The following is a 23,023-nucleotide window of genomic DNA, read 5'->3' on the forward strand; positions in this document are numbered from 1 at the left end:
TAAACAACAAGAAAATACCAAAACTATTGGTCAATCTGAAAATCGATTAACGGGGCCAAACAATAAACAAAAGACTAATACCCGAGATGTGGAATTACTACTACTGGGATAATGAAACCAGTGACCATATCTTGTTTCCTAGAAGGATAGGATACCATTATTTTTATTTAAACGAAATGTTAAAAACATAATCAGTAGCATTTAAAACATTATATACCTTCAGACAAACAATTCTATACTATCGTACTAGAGCTGACGTAGTAGTGTACGAGATGGTAAGGAATCAACCAACTCTCTCGGCTGTACTATAATCCTATGAATAGTATGACCAGATGATCAACAGATTATAGATACAAATAATACACGAAAATGTAACGATGTGCTGTAGTCGACTCGGCTACGCTTTAACAATAGGTCTTAGATTTATATCATTTTCAAACAAAGTACTGGAAGTACTGTAAACGAACATTTTTGTACAAATAAATTTTTGAGTAAGAAATGTGATACCATGCATGACTTGAAGTTAACGTAGCTGTGTTATGCTCCTATGCTGCTGTTAGTTGGTGAAACAAGACGTCTTTTATCTGGATTACTTAACTGGAATTCAATAAGCTCATGTTATGTCTGAGAGTTAAACCGGGTTTATACATGATTGAATGATTCTAATATGAAACAGATATTTGATTGCAATTAGTCACAATTAAGATGTTATCCAGATTTGAATGTCCAAGATCTTGTTGTTTATAAAAGATATCATAAGAATATTTGAAAAAGAAGAAAGAAACTCTTTAAACTGATTAAAAAATCATTGGAGAGTTTACAAATTTTTGCTCGTGTGACCTTGAATTTCGGTCGAATACTTTTTCGAAGAAATTACCATTTAATGTCTGCAAGTTTCTTGCTAAAGATCCTGATCGCCACCTAAGTCCTTTTAATTCAGAAAAAAGGCTGCAGTTTATCAAATATGACCTCTTTTGATCAAGGTCATTTTTTCAAGCTTTGTACGACTCTATCTTTGAAAACTACAGTTCAAGCAAAACAGCAATACATGTAATTCTAATCCTTTTTGTTAATTAAAAGACTTTGAAGCAATGGTAATTGCCTCCTGTGACAAAGACTTTGTGTCTATGTCGTTTCTTGTCCAACACTGTTGAGCTTACATCCAGGAAGTTACATAGCAAAAGACATCAACCTTCATCAATTTGGCTCCGAGAAACTGCTTAAAGACAAAAAAATGCTGGAAATTAAAAAAATGGATTATTTACGACTCTCCAAATCATACGCCTACTGAAATCAGCACGGAAATAGTTAAAGTATGCATGTTAAGCACATAAGGTCCACAGGTGTTGATGTGAGTGGCGAGTAGAGTAATTGGATATCTAGAAGATAGTGTGTTTACCACTATGTACTTTTCAGTTTAAAGATGGATAAATATATGTTTATGATATAAACATTTTAGAAAAATATGCATACCATACACAATGCCGATATAGGCGTATCAGAAAAGATATATAGATAATCTATTCAGGATATATCTGTTTTGGAGAATGGTGATTTTCAATTAAGAAGCGCTACGGACCTACGTTATTCTAAAACTTCTGGATCCTCAGCTATGAAGAGAAGACCAGAACATATTAAAGTGTGCTTCGAAGGAGGAGTTGTTTCATTTCAATATATATGTACTTGATAACCTTTTAATAAAGTATGCTACTAGTTAAATGTCATGACTTTGAACCCTCTGGGGATTTAGAAGATAATGGAAGATTTGTGTACATTTGAACAATGTGACCCGAAAAAATGGTCATGATTTCATATCAGCTCGTACGTTTTTATCAACAAATTTTAAGCAACTACCAGAAGTACTCACGTGATACATAACCTTTAGCGTAAACAATTCATATTTCAGAATAATAATAATTCAACAATATTACACATACATACCACCGCATTATAGTTAAGATGGGAAAGATTTTTTTATCAATTTCACACTTACGACCTTAAAATTGGTTCAAGGTTAGCAAACTGGATAGTCCTTCATCGCAACATTCTATTAGCAAGAACACCCCCCCCTCTCTCTCTCTCTCTCTCTCTCTCTCTCTCTCTCTCTCTCTCTCTCTCTCTCTCTCTCTCTCTCTCTCTCTCTCTTGCATTTCTATTCGAACACGTTTCTGTTTCAATAACTTAAACGTTCATTTGTGTATAGAAACCTAGAAGTTTGGTGTCACCAGTAAGAAGCTTAGTACATAGGTAGTAGATTTGCCATGCTTTATCAGCTGTATTGCTACATTCCGTTTTCTGTGACTGGTTTTACTTCATGGTTATTGAACAATAACTTACGTAAATGTTACATTCCCACTTATTAATACATTCTACCACTGTACAAGTGGTAATATGGATCTGTATATAATTTTCCTCTTTCTGTTTCCAGTTTCTTGGTATAGCATTTATAAGGTCATAATATCCATTATATCCGATCTTTTTCCTAACAAGCCATGAATGGGATTTAAAAGATTCAATAGCCAGAAGAACTCTAGTGCATGACAAAAAGATTCATTATGCTCCACTCATAAAAGGCGGATCTGGAATTACGATTAACAGTTGTGTTAAAATTTATGGGTAATTGATAAGTTTACCGTTGAAAGTGGACCAACTAATTCATTAATATCAACTTTACTACTCCAGTATGCTACTGATCTAAGATTTTTGAATGGCAGGGTTACTGGCTGTTTCAAAGTTCAAATAGCCAAACCTCATAACCCTTGGTCTTCTTGTTATTCAGAAGAAGTTTTTGAGTCTAAGTTTAAAACTAGACAAAACGAAGCATATGTTTGAAGATCTTAGATGTATATATTTCAATTTTATATTATATTAGACGTATTGCTAGGCGAAAGACAGGTTTACCTTTTCATTGTCATACATTCCAGAGGGACTAAATGGCTAGATTTCGTTACTTTTTGCCACGTGTTTGATTTCGGGCACGTGTTGTAATACTTGATATTAGATTATTCACAAAAGTATAGCACTTTTTTAGAAAAAAATATTAAGATTATTAGCTTCAAACTAACAGTGGTCGAAACTCGCTGTTATGTCTACCGCCATTCACTGTTTTCATCGAAGATAGCCGAGCTCATCAAGTAACCTTCCGAAACCTTGTTTTAACCCGCAACTTTGTTTATTTTTCTTCTGAATTTTCTAGCGTCGCGCCTGCGCAAATACATTGTTTACACTCTCCAAACGATAATGATATGAATCAGTGTTGGGTCGCTCCTATTTTATATTATTTATTTTTACGTTTTTAATCAAATGGTTACGCATTTTTTAATATAACATTTATCAGAAGGATTAATATTTAAATGTAATGGTGTTTTTTATCAAAATCTAACCATTATTTCCTTTATACAACTGATATCAGCTTTATGATAAAGACAAATAAAAATAATAATATGTCTCGTCTATCCCGCATTGTAAGTATGCTAACTCTCAAGCAAATTTCAAAATACACTTTCCAAGTCAAAAGTCAATATCTTATTCACAAGCAAGATATGTTGATGCATTGTAAAACAGGAATTTCCGTTTCTCGAAATTCACTTCATCATGGTAATAATTTTGCTCCTAATATCTTTTTATTCTCTTCCCGAGGGAAGAGGAGAAAATGATCCCGATTTATCGCCACGGGCGAGAGAACAATGAGTTTTCAAAATTGTAGTGACCAACCATCTTGGATTTTACGAGGCTTGAATGATAGTACTTTGTAAGCATTCAACATCCATGACGATATCTCTAGAACATCGTCTATTTCAACGTTTCTTTTTCTATTGAAGAAGTTAAACAAGAACGCCTTTTTTCAGCTCTCGTTTGCTGTCGAAAAAGTAACACCCTTAAGTAAATAAGGCAAATGACTTTTGCAAAATGGTCACAATCGATGAAAGAGCAGTGATTCAATATTTGCAGAAGAAAGGTCTTACACTTAATTAAATCTATACTGATATGGTGGGAATAATATCCCGTTATATGTCACAAGCGTGGCAGTCAGAGCCTTGGGGATGATATCCATCCCGGAAGCCTGTCATTGTATCAACCCCAGGAATGGTCAATAAAGTCCATGATATTGTTATGGCTTACAGGCGGGTTACACAGATAAGGGAAAATATTAAACTTTAGCGCAGTAAAGGCTGTGTTGTTCCACCAGAACAATGTCTCTGTTCACCAGTCTATCATTGACTTGGCAGCCAGTAACCATTGTGGCTTTGAATTGAATGAGCATATGTCTCATTCACATAATATCGCTCCATCAGACTTCCATCTATTTCAAAATTGGAGGGAGTCATTTCTGGTAACCACTTTCAGACAGATGATGACGTCATACATGCAGTGGATGACTTTATGAACGGTTAAGAAAAGGACTGCTTTAAAAGTGGCATTGAGGCCCTTAAACATCGCTGGCAAAAGTGTATAGGTACTGAAGGGGATGATTTTTAAAAATAATGCAATATATCCGCCGAAAGTCAAACCTTTAAATATGAGATAATAATACTGGTAATTAAACATAAGATAGACACCATTGTTAAAACTATTCACTATTCTTAACATGCAAACTTATCAAAAGTCTGTAACATCCGGTGCCAGTGTTGCCTCTCTCCATGCCCTTGCTGATCCATCTGGTATGACGTAGGTCATACACATGTCGCCCGAGGCAGGAAAGAGTACAATAAAAAAAAATCGTGTAATACTATGTGGAATCGGGAGAGAAGATATGTGCGTAGTGGAGTAGAATCAAACTATATCTCTATCTTGATAATACTGTTGGGTTAACTAGCAAGTAATTTCGATTTCTTGGTTAGACAACTCGAGACTTCCAAATAGTAAATAGTACAGGTCCCGAGGGATGAAATTATTTAGCTTACAATACAATTTTAAGCGTTGATCATTGTGATCATAACATGCAAGAAAGAAATGAAAAACATCTTCACCAGGATGTCCACACAGACAGTGTATATAATTAATCAAATTAGCATGAAATAAATCTAGATTTAGAATGCTAGATTTTACGGGGTTTTGGTTTTGGTATAATAACTTTGTGGAGTTGTAGTCATAAGGAAAACAAACGAACCGAATTAGTGATAGTGTATATGGTTCCTGTTTAATTGTTACACAAAGTGTTTGTTTTATCATACACGGTATTTCGTCTTAATTGATCATCGTCTTGAGCGATGGCTATTCCATTTCGACGGATACCGTATAATATACTTTTACGAAAGGTTTTCAACGATATCTGGCAGGTTTGTGTGTAAAAACGTCGGCGGATATCAAAGGAATCTCAATAATGTCAGAACAGAACAAGAACTACGTCACATTCAGTAAAAACGTGTGGTTTAGGGGAAAAGGATTATGTAAGAACGGTGGCCGTTCCGTCCTCTCCCGAGGCTTTTTTGGTAATTATAGTGATTCAATAGACTACGTTTCGGCTACGACATTTTTACTTAGACTTAGTTTCATCGGAATGACAGCTTATATGTTCGTATTTGGCATTAGCACAACACTCTTTTGGTAGGCAGGATTCGCATCCACACAGTACAATATGAAGCCATCGTGAGAGCAGCCCATGTTAGGCTATCGGCACACCTCATGGTGGAGAAACTTAACTGACATACTGGTACGGTCAGTTACAGACTGTAAGCTTATCACGATCTATTGTAATATATCATATCAACATAGCATAACTAGAATATACCACTAAGAAAGAGGTATCAGAAGGGTTTTATAAATCTCAGATAAAATTTAGAAATGAAAGTGAAACGTCCTGACGTTCTATCTTGTGTTAATCGATCGCTGATTAGTACGCTATATTATTCGTCGAGACTTAGTACGATATCCAAATATGGATAGAACACATTAATATTCGCGCATGTGTACTAGGCATTGACGGGGGCTGCCATTTTGAAAAAAAGTTGCACATTCATTTGAGGCTAGGACTTCCGTTGTTATGAAACTCTGTTGCAACAAGACAAACAAATGCTTATATCACTTGCATATTCCTTTAAAAGGACTAATGTTTGGTAATAAAAGCATGTCTGAAACTTCAGGTAAACGGAGGTCAAATGTGACAGTTAAAAATTCGCGGGACTGAGCGGATTTTTTATCGGCACGAAAGCAGATCATTTCATTGGCGTTTGTAGAAAGACTTGGGAATACTTATCGATATGGTTATCGTAAACACACTATTTGTGAATGAAAGCAACACTCACTAGGGAGCGCTTCTGTTTTGCGTCTTTCCTTTTGCGGCAATCATATTAAGTCTACTCTGAATCCTAACAAACAAACATCAATGTTCGTTTATAAAAGATAGAGATACGTTCCTTCGGGTAACTTAATTACAGCCTAAATATCTTAGTGGAGAACGTATTACAACGGAATGAAACGCGGGCGGTTTGAGTTTTAATTGAAGATGGCATTTTAATTTTTGTTTTTCTATAGACTAGAACATAGAGTTACACTTCAACAGAAAGACCGATATTCTGTGGCATTCTGTAATTAAAACAGGGAACACAATTGCATTAAAATACGTCGTAAGTTTGTTAAGAATTAAATATATTTGGTATTTACTTTTGGTCGATTTCAGTGTGATTCAATGAAATAAAGGTGTCATTTTCACTTATTATTATTAAGGAGCTCAGTTTAAATTAAAACTTAATATGGTCACTTGTCTTACATTTAACAGCGCGTAACAGGACTTCGACAATCAGTCTCAGGAGCAAAGGGACCACGTGATCACATTTAATTGTAATATCCTCATAGAAAATATACAAGGAACCGTAAATCCCGTTTAGAACAGTGCTTTATATCTCGCTTGAGATAGGTTTTGTGTAGTTTGTCAGTTATGGATTCTTGTGAAGAAAAGTGCCCTCGGATCATGCTGTTCCTTTTCTAGTTTCTATTAAATAAAGGAGATGTTTCCGACGTAATGTCGACCAACGAAGCGAGTCGTTTTACAGGCGATCAATGAAGTTTGTCGTTTGAATGGCAAGACACGAAATATTGCCGAGTAATGACATTCGCCGTCTGGATGAATGTAATACTCTTCCTAGATTGAATTGTGGCTTTGTCACTTCCTGTGAGAAGTTCACTTCCGTAATGGTGCAATGCTGGAACACTTTAGTAGGCATTACATGTAATTACAGTGCACCCCACAGGTGATAATTGTACTTTCTAGTATTCCTCATGATTATTTTTATACAGTTTTCCATCTAGCTTAGTTTGTACCGATCAGATGGTGATGGTGTAGACCACTGTGTACAAACCATGGCATTGGTAGGATATGATATAATCCGGGCACTTTACCACTGTGTACAAACCATGGTATTGGTAGGATATGATATATTCCAGGCTCTTTGCCACTGTGTATATACCATGGTATTGGTAGGATATGATATATTCCTTGCTCTTTGCCAATGTGTACATACCATGGTATTGGTAGGATATGATATATTCCTTGCTCTTTGCCACTGTGTATATACCATTATAATGGTAGGATATGATATATTCCGGGCACTTTACCACTGTGTACAAACCATGGCATTGGTAGGATATGATATAATCCGGGCACTTTGCCACTGTGTATATACCATGGTATTGGTAGGATATGATATATTCCTTGCTCTTTACCACTGTGTATATACCATTATAATGGTAGGATATGATATATTCCTGGTTCTTTGCCAATGTGTACATACCATGGTATTGGTAGGATATGTATATTCCGGGCTCTTTACCACTGTGTACATACCATGGTATTGGTAGGATATGATATATTCCTTGCTCTTTACCACTGTGTATATACCATTATAATGGTAGGATATGATATATTCCTGGTTCTTTGCCAATGTGTACATACCATGGTATTGGTAGGATATGTATATTCCGGGCTCTTTACCACTGTGTACATACCATGGTATTGGTAGGATATGATATATTCCTTGCTCTTTACCACTGTGTATATACCATTATAATGGTAGGATATGATATATTCCAGGCTCTTTGCCACTGTGTACATACCATGGCATTGGTAGGATATGATATAATCCGGGCACTTTGCCACTGTGTATATACCATGGTATTGGTAGGATATGATATAATCCTTGCTCTTTACCACTGTGTATATACCATTATAATGGTAGGATATGATATATTCCTGGTTCTTTGCCAATGTGTACATACCATGGTATTGGTAGGATATGTATATTCCGGGCTCTTTACCACTGTGTACATACCATGGTATTGGTAGGATATGATATATTCCTTGCTCTTTACCACTGTGTATATACCATTATAATGGTAGGATATGATATATTCCAGGCTCTTTGCCACTGTGTACATACCATGGTATTGGTAGGATATGATATATTCCTTGCTCTTTGCCACTGTGTACATACCATGGTATTGGTAGGATATGATATATTCCTTGCTCTTTGCCAATGTGTACATACCATGGTATTGGTAGGATATGATATATTCCTTGCTCTTTGCCAATGTGTACATACCATGGTATTGGTAGGATATGATGTAATCCGGGCACTTTACCACTGTGTACAAACCATGGTATTGGTAGAATATGATATATTCCTTGCTCCTTACCACTATGACATATCGTGGTATTGGTAGGATATGATATATTCCTGGTTCTTTGCCACTGAGTACATACCATGGTATTGGTAGGATATGTATATTCCGGGCTCTTTGCTACTGTGTACATACCATGGTATTGGTAGGATATGATATATTCCTGGTTCTTTGCCACTGTGTACATACCATGGTATTGGTAGGATATGTATATTCCGGGCTCTTTACCACTGATCACACATGATAAATAGACATTAAAAAAATGTAATAGATTGTGCTTATCTGTTTCAGGTAGAAAGTGACGTTTTGTATATCATTACATTTAGCACTGATTGTTGTATATTACAGGTAGTGTGTGATGGAGTGGTCACGTGGTATGAATCACTCATTATGCTGGTGCTTTACGTATTGTACATCGTGATAATGCGGTGAGTGTAACGTTTTGTCTGTTTATCGACTGTCTGGTAAGTATCGGTGCAGAGTAGTTAATGTAAGGAAAATTTGTCTGTGCTGACAGATTAGTGAATGTAAGGACAATTTGCCTGTACTGACAGATTAGTGAATATAAGGACAATTTGGCTGTACTGACAGATTAGTGAATGTAAAGAGAATTTGTCTGTACTGACAGATTAGTGAATGTATGGACAATTTGTCTGTACTGACAGATTAGTGAATGTAAGGACAATTTGTCTGTACTGACAGATTAGTGAATGTATGGACAATTTGCCTGTACTGACAGATTAGTGAATGTAAGGACAATTTGCCTGTACTGACAGATTAGTGAATATAAGGACAATTTGGCTGTACTGACAGATTAGTGAATGTAAAGAGAATTTGTCTGTACTGACAGATTAGTGAATGTATGGACAATTTGTCTCTGCTGACAGATTAGTGAATGTATGGACAATTTGTCTGTACTGACAGATTAGTGAGTGTATGGACAATTTGTCTGTACTGACAGATTAGTGAATGTAAGGACAATTTGTCTGTACTGACAGATTAGTGAATGTATGGACAATTTGTCTGTACTGACAGATTAGTGAATGTATGGACAATTTGTATGTACTGACAGATTAGTGAATGTAAGGACAATTTGTCTGTACTGACAGATTAGTGAATGTATGGACAATTTTTCTGTACTGACAGATTAGTGAATGTATGGACAATTTGTCTGTACTGACAGATTAGTGAATGTAAGGACAATTTGTCTGTACTGACAGATTAGTGAGTGTATGGACAATTTTTTCTGTACTGACAGATTAGTGAATGTAAGGACAATTTGTCTGTACTGACAGATTAGTGAGTGTATGGACAATTTGTCTGTACTGACAGATTAGTGAATGTAAGGACAATTTGTCTGTACTGACAGATTAGTGAGTGTATGGACAATTTTTTCTGTACTGACAGATTAGTGAATGTATGGACAATTTGTCTGTACTGACAGATTAGTGAATGTAAGGACAATTTGTCTGTACTGACAGATTAGTGAGTGTATGGACAATTTGTCTGTACTGACAGATTAGTGAATGTAAGGACAATTTGTCTGTACTGACAGATTAGTGAATGTATGGACAATTTGTCTGTACTGACAGATTAGTGAATGTAAGGACAATTTGTCTGTACTGACAGATTAGTGAATGTAAGGACAATTTGTCTGTACTGACAGATTAGTGAATGTATGGACAATTTGTCTGTACTGACAGATTAGTGAATGTAAGGACAATTTGTCTGTACTGACAGATTAGTGAGTGTATGGACAATTTGTCTGTACTGACAGATTAGTGAATGTAAGGACAATTTGTCTGTACTGACAGATTAGTGAGTGTATGGACAATTTTTTCTGTACTGACAGATTAGTGAATGTATGGACAATTTGTCTGTGCTGACAGATTAGTGAATGTAAGGACAATTTGTCTGTACTGACAGATTAGTGAGTGTTGTCTGCACTGACAGATTAATGAATGTATGGACAATTTGTTTGTACTGACAGATTAGTGAATGTATGGACAAGTTTTTCTGTACTGACAGATTAGTGAATGTAAGGACAATTTGTCTGTACTGACAGATTAGTGAGTGTATGGACAATTTGTCTGTACTGACAGATTAGTGAATGTATGGACAATTTGTCTGTACTGACAGATTAGTGAATGTAAACACAGTTTATCTGTGCTGACATCCAGCCCATTTTTAGATTTTATTACTATAAATACTATAAAAAATGCCATGTAACCTTTGACCCCAGTAACAGGCCACAAAGACCCGACAGTAACTTGACAAATATCCCAGAACAGGTGTTTAATATTCTACATCTTTGTCTTTTTAGTTTTAACATCCACATTCAGGCCTGGGTCACAAAGAAGCTGGATCGAATTGTACAATCCAACATTCTTCCAATGAACGGCACTGCCAAGACCTTTCAGGGGGATTATGGTAAGGCTAAAGTGGACCTCGTGTAAGGAAGATATTTTTGGGGAAATGCCACAGAAACCTGCGATAACCTGTGAATGTTTTGGCGATGTTCTTGCCAACAGTGTCAAAGCATTTCAACAACAAAATTCTTGTCGCCTTAACACTTCATGTATTTATTTTTATCCTGTCGCCCTAACAACAATGTTCCTTCAAGGATTTCTGTTAAGTTATGTGTGACTGTAAAACTGGGAGTCGGTAAGATATTCTAGTATATAGCGGGTTCATTCAGAGGCCTGTGACGTTTAGTAAGATAGTCCAGTATATAGCGGGTTCATTCAGAGGCCTGTGACGTTTGGTAAGATATTCCAGTATATAGCGGGTTCATTCAGAGATCTGTGACGTTTGGTAAGATATTCCAGTATATAGCGGGTTCATTCAGAGGCCTGTGACGTTTGGTAAGATATTCCAGTATATAGCGGGTTCATTCAGAGGCCTGTGACGTTTGGTAAGATATTCCAGTATATAGTGGGTTAATTCAGAGATCTGAGACGTTTGGTAAGATAGCCCGGTATGACCAGGCCCAACTTGTATAAAACATCTCAACTTGAGATTTCCTCAAGTCGAGATTTTCCTCATCTGATATCTCCTCAAAAACGGCTTGTATAAAATTTTCTCAAGGAACAGGAGGTAGTCATCTGCTAGGATGTCCTGAAATTCCTTGAGGAATTTTCATACAAGATATTTTCAAGGAGATATTAGCTGAGGAAAATCTGGGCTTGAGGAAATCTCAAGTTGAGATGTTTTATACAAGTGGGGCCAGGTTTATTAAGAGAACTATGACAGTCGGTAAGATATTCCAGTATATGGCGGGTTAATTCAGAGGCCTGAGACGTTTAGTAAGATAGTCCAGTATATGGCGGGTTAATTCAGAGGCCTGAGACGTTTAGTAAGATAGTCCAGTATGATCAGGTTCATTAAGAGAACTGCGGCAGTCGGTAAGATATTCCATTATGGTCTGGTTCATTAAGAGACCCGTGACGACGGTGGGTAGCATATTCCAGAAGATGATATGTTTATGGTAATACTGGTAAATTGTATTATATGTCACGGCTGTCATCATATATCCAACGAGTAATACAATTTAATAATATTCGCATCAGCTGTTTCATTTCGCTTCCTCTTCTCGGTAGGAAACTTCATTCGCTCGACACGGGGACACTTACTTACGTTAATCACATCTTTGTGATAATTTAGAGGTATCTAGTGTCACGAAGATCTTGTTTACGGAAATATCCAATTTACATTACTGTAGTCATCACTAGGACGATACACATATAGGTATTACTTTATCATCTTAGTTTGAGTCATCAAAGAATATAGTCCCTTGTTACTTTTAATTGCATGTACTAACAAAACTCAAGATATGCGTTGCTTGATGTAAATGACAATAAACTTGGAGCTTCGTAATCCAAAAAATATATAAGACAAAAATATATGTATTATGTGATAAATTTTGAAAGAAGATCTTCGGTGTTTAAAAACCTTAGTGTATGTATGTATTGACCAGGTTCACTCTCCGCTGTCGTGTAACTATTGCCAACTCCCGCTGTCGTGTAACTATTGCCAACTCCCGCTGTCGTGTAACTATTGCCAACTCCCGCTGTCGTGTAACTATTGACAACTCCCGCTGTCGTGTAACTATTGACAATTCCTTATGTCATGTAACTATTGACAACTCCCGCTGTCGTGTAACTATTGACAATTCCTTATGTCGTGTAACTATTGACAACTCCCGCTGTCGTGTAACTATTGACAACTCCCGCTGTCGAGTAACTATTGCCAATTCCTTATGTCGTGTAACTATTGACAACTCCCGCTGTCGTGTAACTATTGACAACTCCCGCTGTCGTGTAACTATTGACAAATCCTTATGTCGTGTAACTATTGACAACTCCCGCTGTCGTGTAACTATTGCCGTGTCTTGAAATTATTCATCATGCCCCTAGTTCGATACCCATTGACCACCTCCATGTCTTGAAGTTATGACCATGCCCCGTTTTTGGTAATTATTGACCACGCCCCTTGTCTTGTTACTTTTTCCAACTTCAGCTGTTGTGTAACTATTGCTCCACTCCCGTCTTGTAATTATCGATCATGCTCCCTTTTCGGTACCCATTCACCACGCCCTTCTCTGGTAACTATTGACCACGTCCGTCTTGTAATCATTTATCGCGCTCCCTGTCTGGTAACTGATGACCACACCGCTGTCTGGAAACTTCTGAACGCCCCGTCAGGTTACTAATGACAACACCCTCCTCCACGTCTGTTGTCTACTGACTACGCCCCTTGTCTGTCCACAGAGGTCTTCACAGACGACGATGATGATGTGTTCATGAAAACCTCAGTAGAAAATCAGGTGTCACGAAGAGAAACGGAGATGCCACCCGATGAATACGCGAAAAGTACGCAAATCAAGTAAGATTTTGATCAGCAAACTACCAGTTATAACTTTAAAATAGGGTTGAACATTACGTATCGTTAGACATGTAATGTTACACCGTAATCACATAACAATAAAAGGAGGAAACTAGTGTGTTGCCAAGAACTTACTAAACACTATAATAAAGTATAATCTTACTGTCTGTTGTATAATTAACACTTACAAGACAACAGCTACCTTACGGATGTATGTTTGTACCTGATAAATAGAACACATAGCCTCGTCTTTATACACTGACGAGATCACATAGGCACAACAACAACATCCAGTAGGTATTACACACATAGTGGACGTCCTCTGTTGTGTTTATGTGCAACTCTAGCCGAAGAAATCCAAAACAGGACTGACATCGACATTTTAAACTTTTGGTTGCTTTGCCAATGACGATATTTTAGTCACATGGCACATTTTTCAGTATTCAATTTAGAAACATTAAATATTGACAATTTTCTTTTCTAATTCTCAACATTTCGCCAACATTTGTGCTGATTTTGAAATGTGCTCCGATTTTGAAATGTGTACTGATGTTGAAATAATGTGTGCCTGTGTTGGAATGTGTTGTGCTGTTGAAAAGTGAACCGTCGTTGAAATGTGAACCGTTGATGAAATGTGTGTGCCAATGTTGAAATGTGAACCGTTGTTGAAATGTGAACCGCTGTTGAAATGTGTGCCAATGTTGAAATGTGAACCGTTGTTGAAATGTGAACCGTTGATGAAATGTGTGCCAATGTTGAAATGTGAACCGTTGTTGAAATGTGTATCGATACTGAAATGTGTTCAGATATTGAAATGTGTAACGATGTTAAATTGTGTGCCTGTGTTGGATGTGTGCCTATGTTGGAATGTGTGCCTATGTTGGAATGTGTACTGACGTTGAAATGTGTATCGATACTGAAATGTGTTCAGATATTGAAATGTGTAACGATGTTAAATTGTGTGCCTGTGTTGGATGTGTACCTATGTCGGAATGTGTGCCTATGTTGGAATGTGTACTGACGTTGAAATGTGTATCGATATTGAAATATGTTTAGATTTTGGAATGTGTGCCTATGTTGAATTGTGTTACAATGTTGAAATTTCTATTTGATGTTTGTGTCTAGTGGATGATGATTTTCTTGAGCCTCGTTTTGGTACAGGTCAGGATTCTGCTGTTTGATGTATCTTTCTGATAGATGGTGATTTTATATTGATATTTCGTTGTCTTACAGGCCAGGATTCATTGATTTTATTTGGCGTTTGATGATGATGAAGAGATTTAAACCCAAGACGAGGTTCATGGCTGCGGCATACTTAATTCTATCTTATGTGAGCAGGTGTATTTAACGTTATTGGTTTGTATTGTTCATATTAACTGTCTGTTTAGTGATACCTTTTCAAGGTTTCATCACAAAATAATAATCCCCCTGCTAAAATCGTTTAAACTACTATTATAAGTCAATGCTTCTACTTAAATCTCCAATAATATAACACTGGGTGTTAAGAAAATTGACTATCCAATTAAAAAAGACGCAACAACGTCATTTTTTTTACCTTTATCATTTTATGTCTATAGTAACCTTAACAACGTCATTTGTGTATTATCAGTTCATGAACTGGCAACAACATAAAAAAAATTGTAAGTAATATAAGCAAACTTAGGCTGTCTTCCATTTTGATAAGATGAACATTAAAACGGTAAAAGTGTAACCTTTGAACTGATTTCAGCAAGCAATCATAGGTTATCATAGAATTTGCCCTTATCCTGCTGGCATACATATGTCCATGAATGCCATCTGAAATCACCATCTCGATGATTAGATATTAGCGGATGAGGACATGAAATTTCCACACAAGATTACATCACTAGATATTCAACACAATTGAGAGTGATGGAATTAAATATATATTAAAAGAAGTTCTTGTAATTGAATAACAGGTAACTATCTTCGATATAATAATATCATAAAAAAAATCTAGGGCAGATATGGTAGGAAAGGTATGTAGATTACAATTCATTAATAAGTTACTATAGAACACTTACTGGTAAGGTAGATCAATACACGTTTACCTGTGTACCCAAGCCCTGTGTGTTACCGGACTAGTTTACACCTGTAACATCCCGTCTCACAGACTTCACAAGATACGCGGAATCAGTCGTGATACCTATACAAGCCGTATATCAGTGTATTAACGATATTTCTGTACCGGTTCTATATCACCAGAGACGGCGGATGCTGCAAGATGAGGCGTATATAAGGAGACAACAGTTTCGTAAAATGGCTCATAAATCCAGTGTGATCTCCTATACTCGCACGATAAGGGGTTGGTGAGTACATCCATCCGTTTATAGATAATCAATGCTTGCCAATAAAATATCAAGAAATGTTTTATATTAAGTAACCCGAACACGAAATAATAGCACGCGGAAAATAAAAAACGGAATATATCTTTTTGTAAAGCTGATGTACCGGTTAATGATAGTCCAATATGGTGTATTTATTTTTGAAATTGTGTGATAGCTTCCCATACTTAATGTAATGTAGTTGTTCTGATCGACCAAGCTAAATCTACTGGAATATTGTGTAACAAGCTGTTGTTGTTTTATCTTGAAAAGAAAAAGTTGAAAACATTTTTAGCTCACCTGGTGCGAATGGCCTAGTGAGCTTATACCGGGGCGTGGCGTCCCTCGTCCGTTCATTGTCGTCGTCTGGCGTCAACTTTTTACTTTAAACCACTTCTTAATCAATTGACCAAATGTTACCAAGGTCACAGGAGTCAATTTTGTTAAAACATTTAAACGACTTCTTTTCGTGTACTAAAAAGGCCTAGATGCATGCTATTTGACTAGTATGTTCCTAGGATGAAGCCAAAAGTTGGGGAAAATATTACCTTGACCTATGTTCAAGGTCACATGAGTCAAATGTTTTAAACATTTAAACGTTTCTTTCAATGAACTGAAAGGCCCAGAGGCATGATATTAAAGGTCAAGGTGGTCAAGGTTTAAACATTTAAACGACTTCTTCTCATAAACAAATAGGCCTAGAGGCATGATGTTTAGCTGATATGTTCCCTAGAATGAAGCCAGACTTTGTTTGCAAAACAAATGATCCTGACTTATGATCAAGGTCACAAATGTCAAATTTGTTGAAATATTTAAACGACTTCTTCTCATGAACAAAAAGGCCTAGAGGCATGATATCTAGCTGATATGTTCCTTGGGATGACGTTAAACATTGTTTACAAAAGCAAATGACCTTGACCTATGATCAAGGTCACAACAGTAAAATTTATTGAAACATTTAAACGACTTCTGCTCGAGAAGGAAAAGGCCTGGAGGCATGATATTTGGCTGGTATATTCCTAGGATGAAGCCAGACAAATTTTGCAAAATCAAATTATCTTGACCTATGTTCATGGTCACAAGGGTCAAATTTGTTGAAACATTTAAACAATTTATTCTCATGAATTAAAAGGTGTAGAGACGATGTTTTTGCTAGTATGTTCCTAGTTTGCGAAAGGAAATTATCTTGACCTAGATTTAAGGTCATGGTAACAAATTTTATATTTGTCATTGCAGCTATGGTAGCCATGTAACCATTAAAATATATTTGAATAATGAAAAGTTTGTCATTTTTAACCATTTTAACACCTCGTTTTTCACCAAGCCACCACTGAGCGCATTCTTGAAAAATCATTTGATTTCTTCTTAAGATCTTCTTAAGATGAAGTATCCACATATTATAATTATATATTAAGTTTTGTTAATAAAGTATGAAAGTCATAATTATCTTAAATGTTCTGACTTTAATCAAATTAATCATTTTTATTTGATTTATTGAATTTTATCAATATGGATGTTTGTAAGCAATGCGTGAAAATATAGTGCTGCTAAGTTTGTTTACTACATAACTTCTAGCCTTCCTTATTCTGGGATTGTCATTAAGAACCATTTACTTATGTTTGTTAATTTACATAATGAAATGTATAACCAATTTTTTAAGTTCGTCAAACGAAATTGAATATATCTAAAATGAGCACTGCAGGCCCATTGGGCCTCTTGTATTAATTGCTACCAGACATGAAAGAAAAGACTTGTGCTGGATTCTGATCAAACATCACTAAAATATCACTATTTTGCTCTCTACTTCACTTGTTCATCATGTTATCATTCTACTTAGGTTTAACGTGACACTGGAGGGAGACGACTATGATTGGTGGAGGAAAGTACCTAATATAGGTGAATATATAATAGGACATCACTTTAACATACATAGTACAGGTAAATATATATTAGGATATCACATTATCATTCCTGGCACAGGTAAATATATAATAGGACATCACATTATCATACCTAGTACAGGTAAATTTATAATATAACATTACGTTATCATATATACAATAGGTAAATATATAATAGGACATCACGTTATCATACCAGGTACTGGTAAAATATATAATAGAACATCACGTTATCATACCTAGTACAGGTATATTTATAATATAACATTACGTTATCATATATACAATAGGTAAATATATAACAGAACATCACGTTATCATGCCTACTTTCGGTAAATATATAATTGAACACCACATTAACATATATATTACAGGTAAATATGCAATAGAACATCACGTTAACATAGATGATACAGGTAAATAATAAGACACAACGGTGAATGCGGTATAATAGGACATGACGCTAAGACGTATATTTAAGGTCAATGCGCTCTGACCTGCTTGCCGCGTTAATATTTTTCTTAGTTGTAGCACTGAATATACACGTGCTTGTGTCACGGTCAACGAATGCCAGAATTCCTTTTCCCTTTCAGAGGAAGGTGTTTGGACATACGCAAAGTGGGCCATGCAGTACCCACTTCGTTGTCTGTTGTATTATACTGTACCGGACTGTCGTAAAGACAGGTGAGTAGTACCCACTTCGTTGTCTGTTGTATTATACTGTACTGGACTGTCGTAAAGATAGGTGAGTTGTACCCACTTCGTTGTCTGTTGTAACATACTGTACCGGACTGTCGTAAAGACAGGTGAGTTGTACCCACTTCGTTGTCTGTTGTATTATACCGTACTGGACTGTCGTAAAGACAGGTGAGTAGTACCCACTTCGTTGTCTGTTGTATTATACTGTACTGGACTGTCGTAAAGATAGGTGAGTTGTACCCACTTCGTTGTCTGTTGTATTATACTGTACCGGACTGTCGTAAAGACAGGTGAGTAGTACCCACTTCGTTGTCTGTTGTATTATACTGTACCGGACTGTCGTAAAGACAGGTGAGTAGTACCCACTTCGTTGTCTGTTGTATTATACTGTACCGGACTGTCGTAAAGACATCTGTTGTTATTTACACCGTTAAATGTCTGATGTCTGTTGTGATTTCACTCAATCAAATGTTTGATACCTATTGTTATTTACACCGTTAAATGTCTGATGTCTGTTGTGATTTCACTCAATCAGATGTTTGATATCTATTGTTATTTACACTGTTAAATGTCTGATGTCTGTTGTGATTTCACTCAATCAGATGTTTGATATCTATTGTTATTTACACTGTTAAATGTCTGATGTCTGTTGTGATTTCACTCAATCAAATGTTTGATACCTATTGTTATTTACACCGTTAAATATCTGATGTCTGTTGTGATTTCACTCAATCAGATGTTTGATATCTGTTGTTATCTACACCGTTAAATATCTGATGTCTGTTGTAGATGGGACCGCTGGTTTATGGCTACATTTGTCTTATCTATAGTATGGATCGCCCTCTTCTCCTACATAATGGTGTGGATGGTATGTGGATCTACAGTGTATAGGAATAATAGAGATATGCATCAGCAGTGATAGTTCCTAAATGAATATCAAGTGTTTATGAAATGTCAGTTACGTTACCAAAATGTTTACCACTTGTCAATGTGTTGTTTAAAACATAGAATTTACAAGAAGAATTATACGTCACAAGGGAGGTCACTCTGATTTAAGAAATGTAAAACATTGGTTCACCATTTATGTGATGTAATTACCTACCGATAGAAAACATGTTATATATGAACATTGTTGTAAATATTATACCTGACCTTTCTAACTTTTTGAATGGTTTAAAAACTGATAACATGGTATTTATCCAACCATATTTCACTAGATTGCACCCTTCCATTTAGACACAGTCAAGGCAGCTTACAAAATCAGACACAGGAGGCGATGCTATTTGGGAAATAATGATAAACACAATACCAAGAAAACGACAAGCGGTTCAACGACAATTAAATATAAATCATTCAAAAGCAGACATGGTGCCGTATTATTATCTTGTTGATAATCAACGGTGTTGTTTATATCATCTTTAACGAGTACTTATCTGATTACAGGTAACTATTATTGGGTATACCTTGAGTATCCCCGACAGTGTAATGGGAATCACATTCTTGGCGGCTGGTACAAGTATCCCTGATGCCATGGCTAGCGTATTCGTCGCCAAACAAGGTTTGTTATTCCAAGCTGACAAAGAAATCATTTTTTGCGATTCATTACGTGCTGCTAAATACAACAAATAAAATACCTTGATTCGAACTGAAATTCTATGAACTAGGGCAATCCATCAACAACGAAAATGTTTACCTGAACTCTTGATAAGTACAAAGATAATAAGACCTTGTGTTTTGGAAGGGTCAGCACCTTCTGATTCATTGACGAAATCTACCATTTAAACCTTTATCAATCAAAGTAATTTCACTTTCCCATATGTAAACAATGTAGGTTGTTAACAACGGAACCAACAGATACACTAATTAGCATCTAACATGTCAATTTTCACATCGAACAAGGAAATACAATATTTCAAAGTGAGATAATTAAAAAGACAGGCAACCTTCCCTATAATCTTCATCAAACTTATCTGTCAGTTGTTGCCATCACGCAAGAAAATCGGGAAGTAAGGACCATGCTCTCTAATATCGATTTAACATATAACATCATATGTTTTGAAAGCAGAGTGCTATCTAGAAATGGAAAATTTACGATGGGGAAATCGAAATCATCAAACTTTGCATACAGCTTAGTGGTTCACAATATCGGTTTTTTATCTATACTTTATTGATGAGAGATGGGGTATATGAGTAAGTACGTACTCTTTTGGCTTTTGAAAATTCCTATACTATCAGTTGCTAACGACGTGTTGTATTTAAGCAATTTTTGTATTCTCCCTAATCACATTGATATATCTAAAGAAGAGTGAACATGCTTCAATATAAAATGTCTTTCCTACTATTTGAAGTTATCTTAATGGTAAAGGAACTTCCTTGATTCTTATTCCTTATCAGATGAGGTTAAATCTTTTGCTGAATGTCACCTTACGAGCTATTAAAAGTTCTTCAATCTTATTACATGTTTTATTTCAAGTTATTTTGATGAAATATACATGTCTGTTAATCTGATTGAGTGATATGTGATACTTGTAATACTTGTCAGAAAAAAGACGCTATTGTTGTCATATTGGATAATGGCTCCATGGCTGGTTGTGTAGGATATTGTTGATGGTAACATCTTGTCCTCAGGCCTTGGAGATATGGCAGTCTCTAACCTGCTAGGGAGTAATGTATTCGATATCCTGCTTGGTCTTTCCTTGCCATGGTTTCTAAAGACGGGAGTAGCGTATGCTGGATCTACGGTAGGTCAAACGTGATTTATGTTTACTAAGTGTCACTGGTATCTTATGGTAAATTAATAATTTACATTGTATCAACAGAGATATCCAATTTGTTCAACAGCAATAGTATTATATTTGTTTTACTACATATTTGCCCAGGAAGTATCAGAAAATAGTTTTAAATAAAAAAAAATAATTGTAGTTAATATAACGTTTCCGGTGGTATATTTTTGAATTTTGTCCAATCAGAACGATGCCTTCTATTAATTGCATTGATGCTTTAAATTCTTCCGATTGATGACGCTATAGACCTTGTGTATGTATATATATTCAAATCAATGCATATCACAATGACACCTGGGTTAATAGATTTGAATATTTGGATTTCATTCAGAGGAAAAATGATATGTGACATAGTCAGATGTGTAATACACACTTTTTTAATATAAGGTCAAGTGCAAGAATTTATATGAAATAAGCATGGTTCACGATTTTATACATAAACATCACTGACAAGTCCTGCTGTCGACTTCATTATATGGCCCTACTACACCTAATTAAATCATACGATATTTTTTTTTATAAAATAACATTTAATAATGGGGCAAGTGCACGTTCAATCTAGATTTTGTCATCGATCACTGTGTCTTTTGCACAAATCTATATAGGGTCTACATTACAAGGAATACATATAGTACCAAACATGTTGTACAAAGTTACATTACGATATATTGTGACAAAATGTCTTTCCATTATTTCAGGTTCATATAAATAGTAATGGGATGCTTTACTCCATATTACTTTTATTTCTTACGGTTATAGCAACAGTAAGTATATATTACTTTTATTTCTTACGGTTATAGCAACAGTAAGCATATAAATTTTTTATTTCTTACGGTTATAGCAACAGCAAGTATATATTATTTTTTATTTCTTACGGTTATAGCAACAGCAAGTATATTTTATTTTTTATTTCTTACGGTTATAGCAACAGCAAGTATATATTACTTTTATTTCTTACGGTTATAGCAACAGCAAGTAGATTTTATTTTTTATTTCTTACGGTTATAACAACAATGTGTGATTACTCCTGTTCACAGTGAACACCGTTGAATCGGTGTTTGATAACTCCTGTTCACGGTGAACACCGTTGAATCGGTGTTTGATAACTCCTGTTCACGGTGAACACCGTTGAATCGGTGTTTGATAACTCCTGTTCACGGTGAACACCGTTGAATCGGTGTTTGATAACACTTGTTCACAGTGAACATTTGTGGTCAGTCAGTGTGTGATAATCCTGTCCACTATAAACAAAACATGTTTGATAACTCCTGTTCACGGTGAACACCATATATAGAAACATTGTTTGATAACACTTGTTCACAGTGAAAAATAATTTATATGTGTAATTTTGAGCTATAAACAAAACCAATGCATTTTCCTCAGAAACAAGCGGCCAAGCGAATACTGCACTAATAGATTTTTGCTTATGTTTTGTAGATTGGAGTGCTCAAGTACACAGGCTGGAGGTTGAACCGCTTCGTAGGAATGATATGCCTTTTCGTATATGCTATATATTTATTATTCTCTGTTATGATAGAGTGTAATGTGTTCGGGTTCGTCAATCCTCCAATGTGCGTATGATGCAATGGTAGGGATTGACGCAGTTTCCATAGTAACCGGAAGTAAACAGTCTTGATTGGGATCATATCAACAGATGTTGCAGTTACGTTATAAAATAAGAATGCGTGGATGATCGGAATGTCTATTTTGGCAAATCGTCTGTGGGGAAGGATTTTTGACAGGTTTCTTGTGAAACGGATGCTTTCTCTGACACTAGATACATTTATAAACTAAA

The 23,023-nt window shown here is 35.8% G+C and overlaps 1 protein-coding gene across 1 annotated transcript in view; it reads left to right on the plus strand.

Annotated features, from left to right (window-relative positions):
* LOC132558972 (sodium/potassium/calcium exchanger 4-like) overlaps window positions 1-22,809 on the plus strand; it is a 55,973-nt gene extending 33,164 nt beyond the window's left edge. Inside the window, exons 6-17 of the mRNA XM_060223599.1 lie at window positions 8,965-9,044; window positions 10,940-11,046; window positions 13,386-13,500; window positions 14,734-14,830; window positions 15,727-15,830; window positions 17,683-17,741; window positions 18,340-18,430; window positions 19,235-19,313; window positions 19,889-20,003; window positions 21,074-21,186; window positions 21,927-21,992; window positions 22,666-22,809. Of these exons, the coding sequence (XP_060079582.1) occupies window positions 8,965-9,044; window positions 10,940-11,046; window positions 13,386-13,500; window positions 14,734-14,830; window positions 15,727-15,830; window positions 17,683-17,741; window positions 18,340-18,430; window positions 19,235-19,313; window positions 19,889-20,003; window positions 21,074-21,186; window positions 21,927-21,992; window positions 22,666-22,809 (1,170 nt within the window). The remainder of the gene's footprint in view (window positions 1-8,964; window positions 9,045-10,939; window positions 11,047-13,385; window positions 13,501-14,733; window positions 14,831-15,726; window positions 15,831-17,682; window positions 17,742-18,339; window positions 18,431-19,234; window positions 19,314-19,888; window positions 20,004-21,073; window positions 21,187-21,926; window positions 21,993-22,665) is intronic.
* The last annotated feature ends 214 nt before the right edge of the window (window positions 22,810-23,023 follow it).

Source organism: Ylistrum balloti, unplaced genomic scaffold (genome assembly GCF_031769215.1).
Source record: "Ylistrum balloti isolate Yb309-2 unplaced genomic scaffold, AGI_CSIRO_Ybal_v1 Utg370840, whole genome shotgun sequence".
Taxonomy (NCBI): domain Eukaryota; kingdom Metazoa; phylum Mollusca; class Bivalvia; order Pectinida; family Pectinidae; genus Ylistrum; species Ylistrum balloti.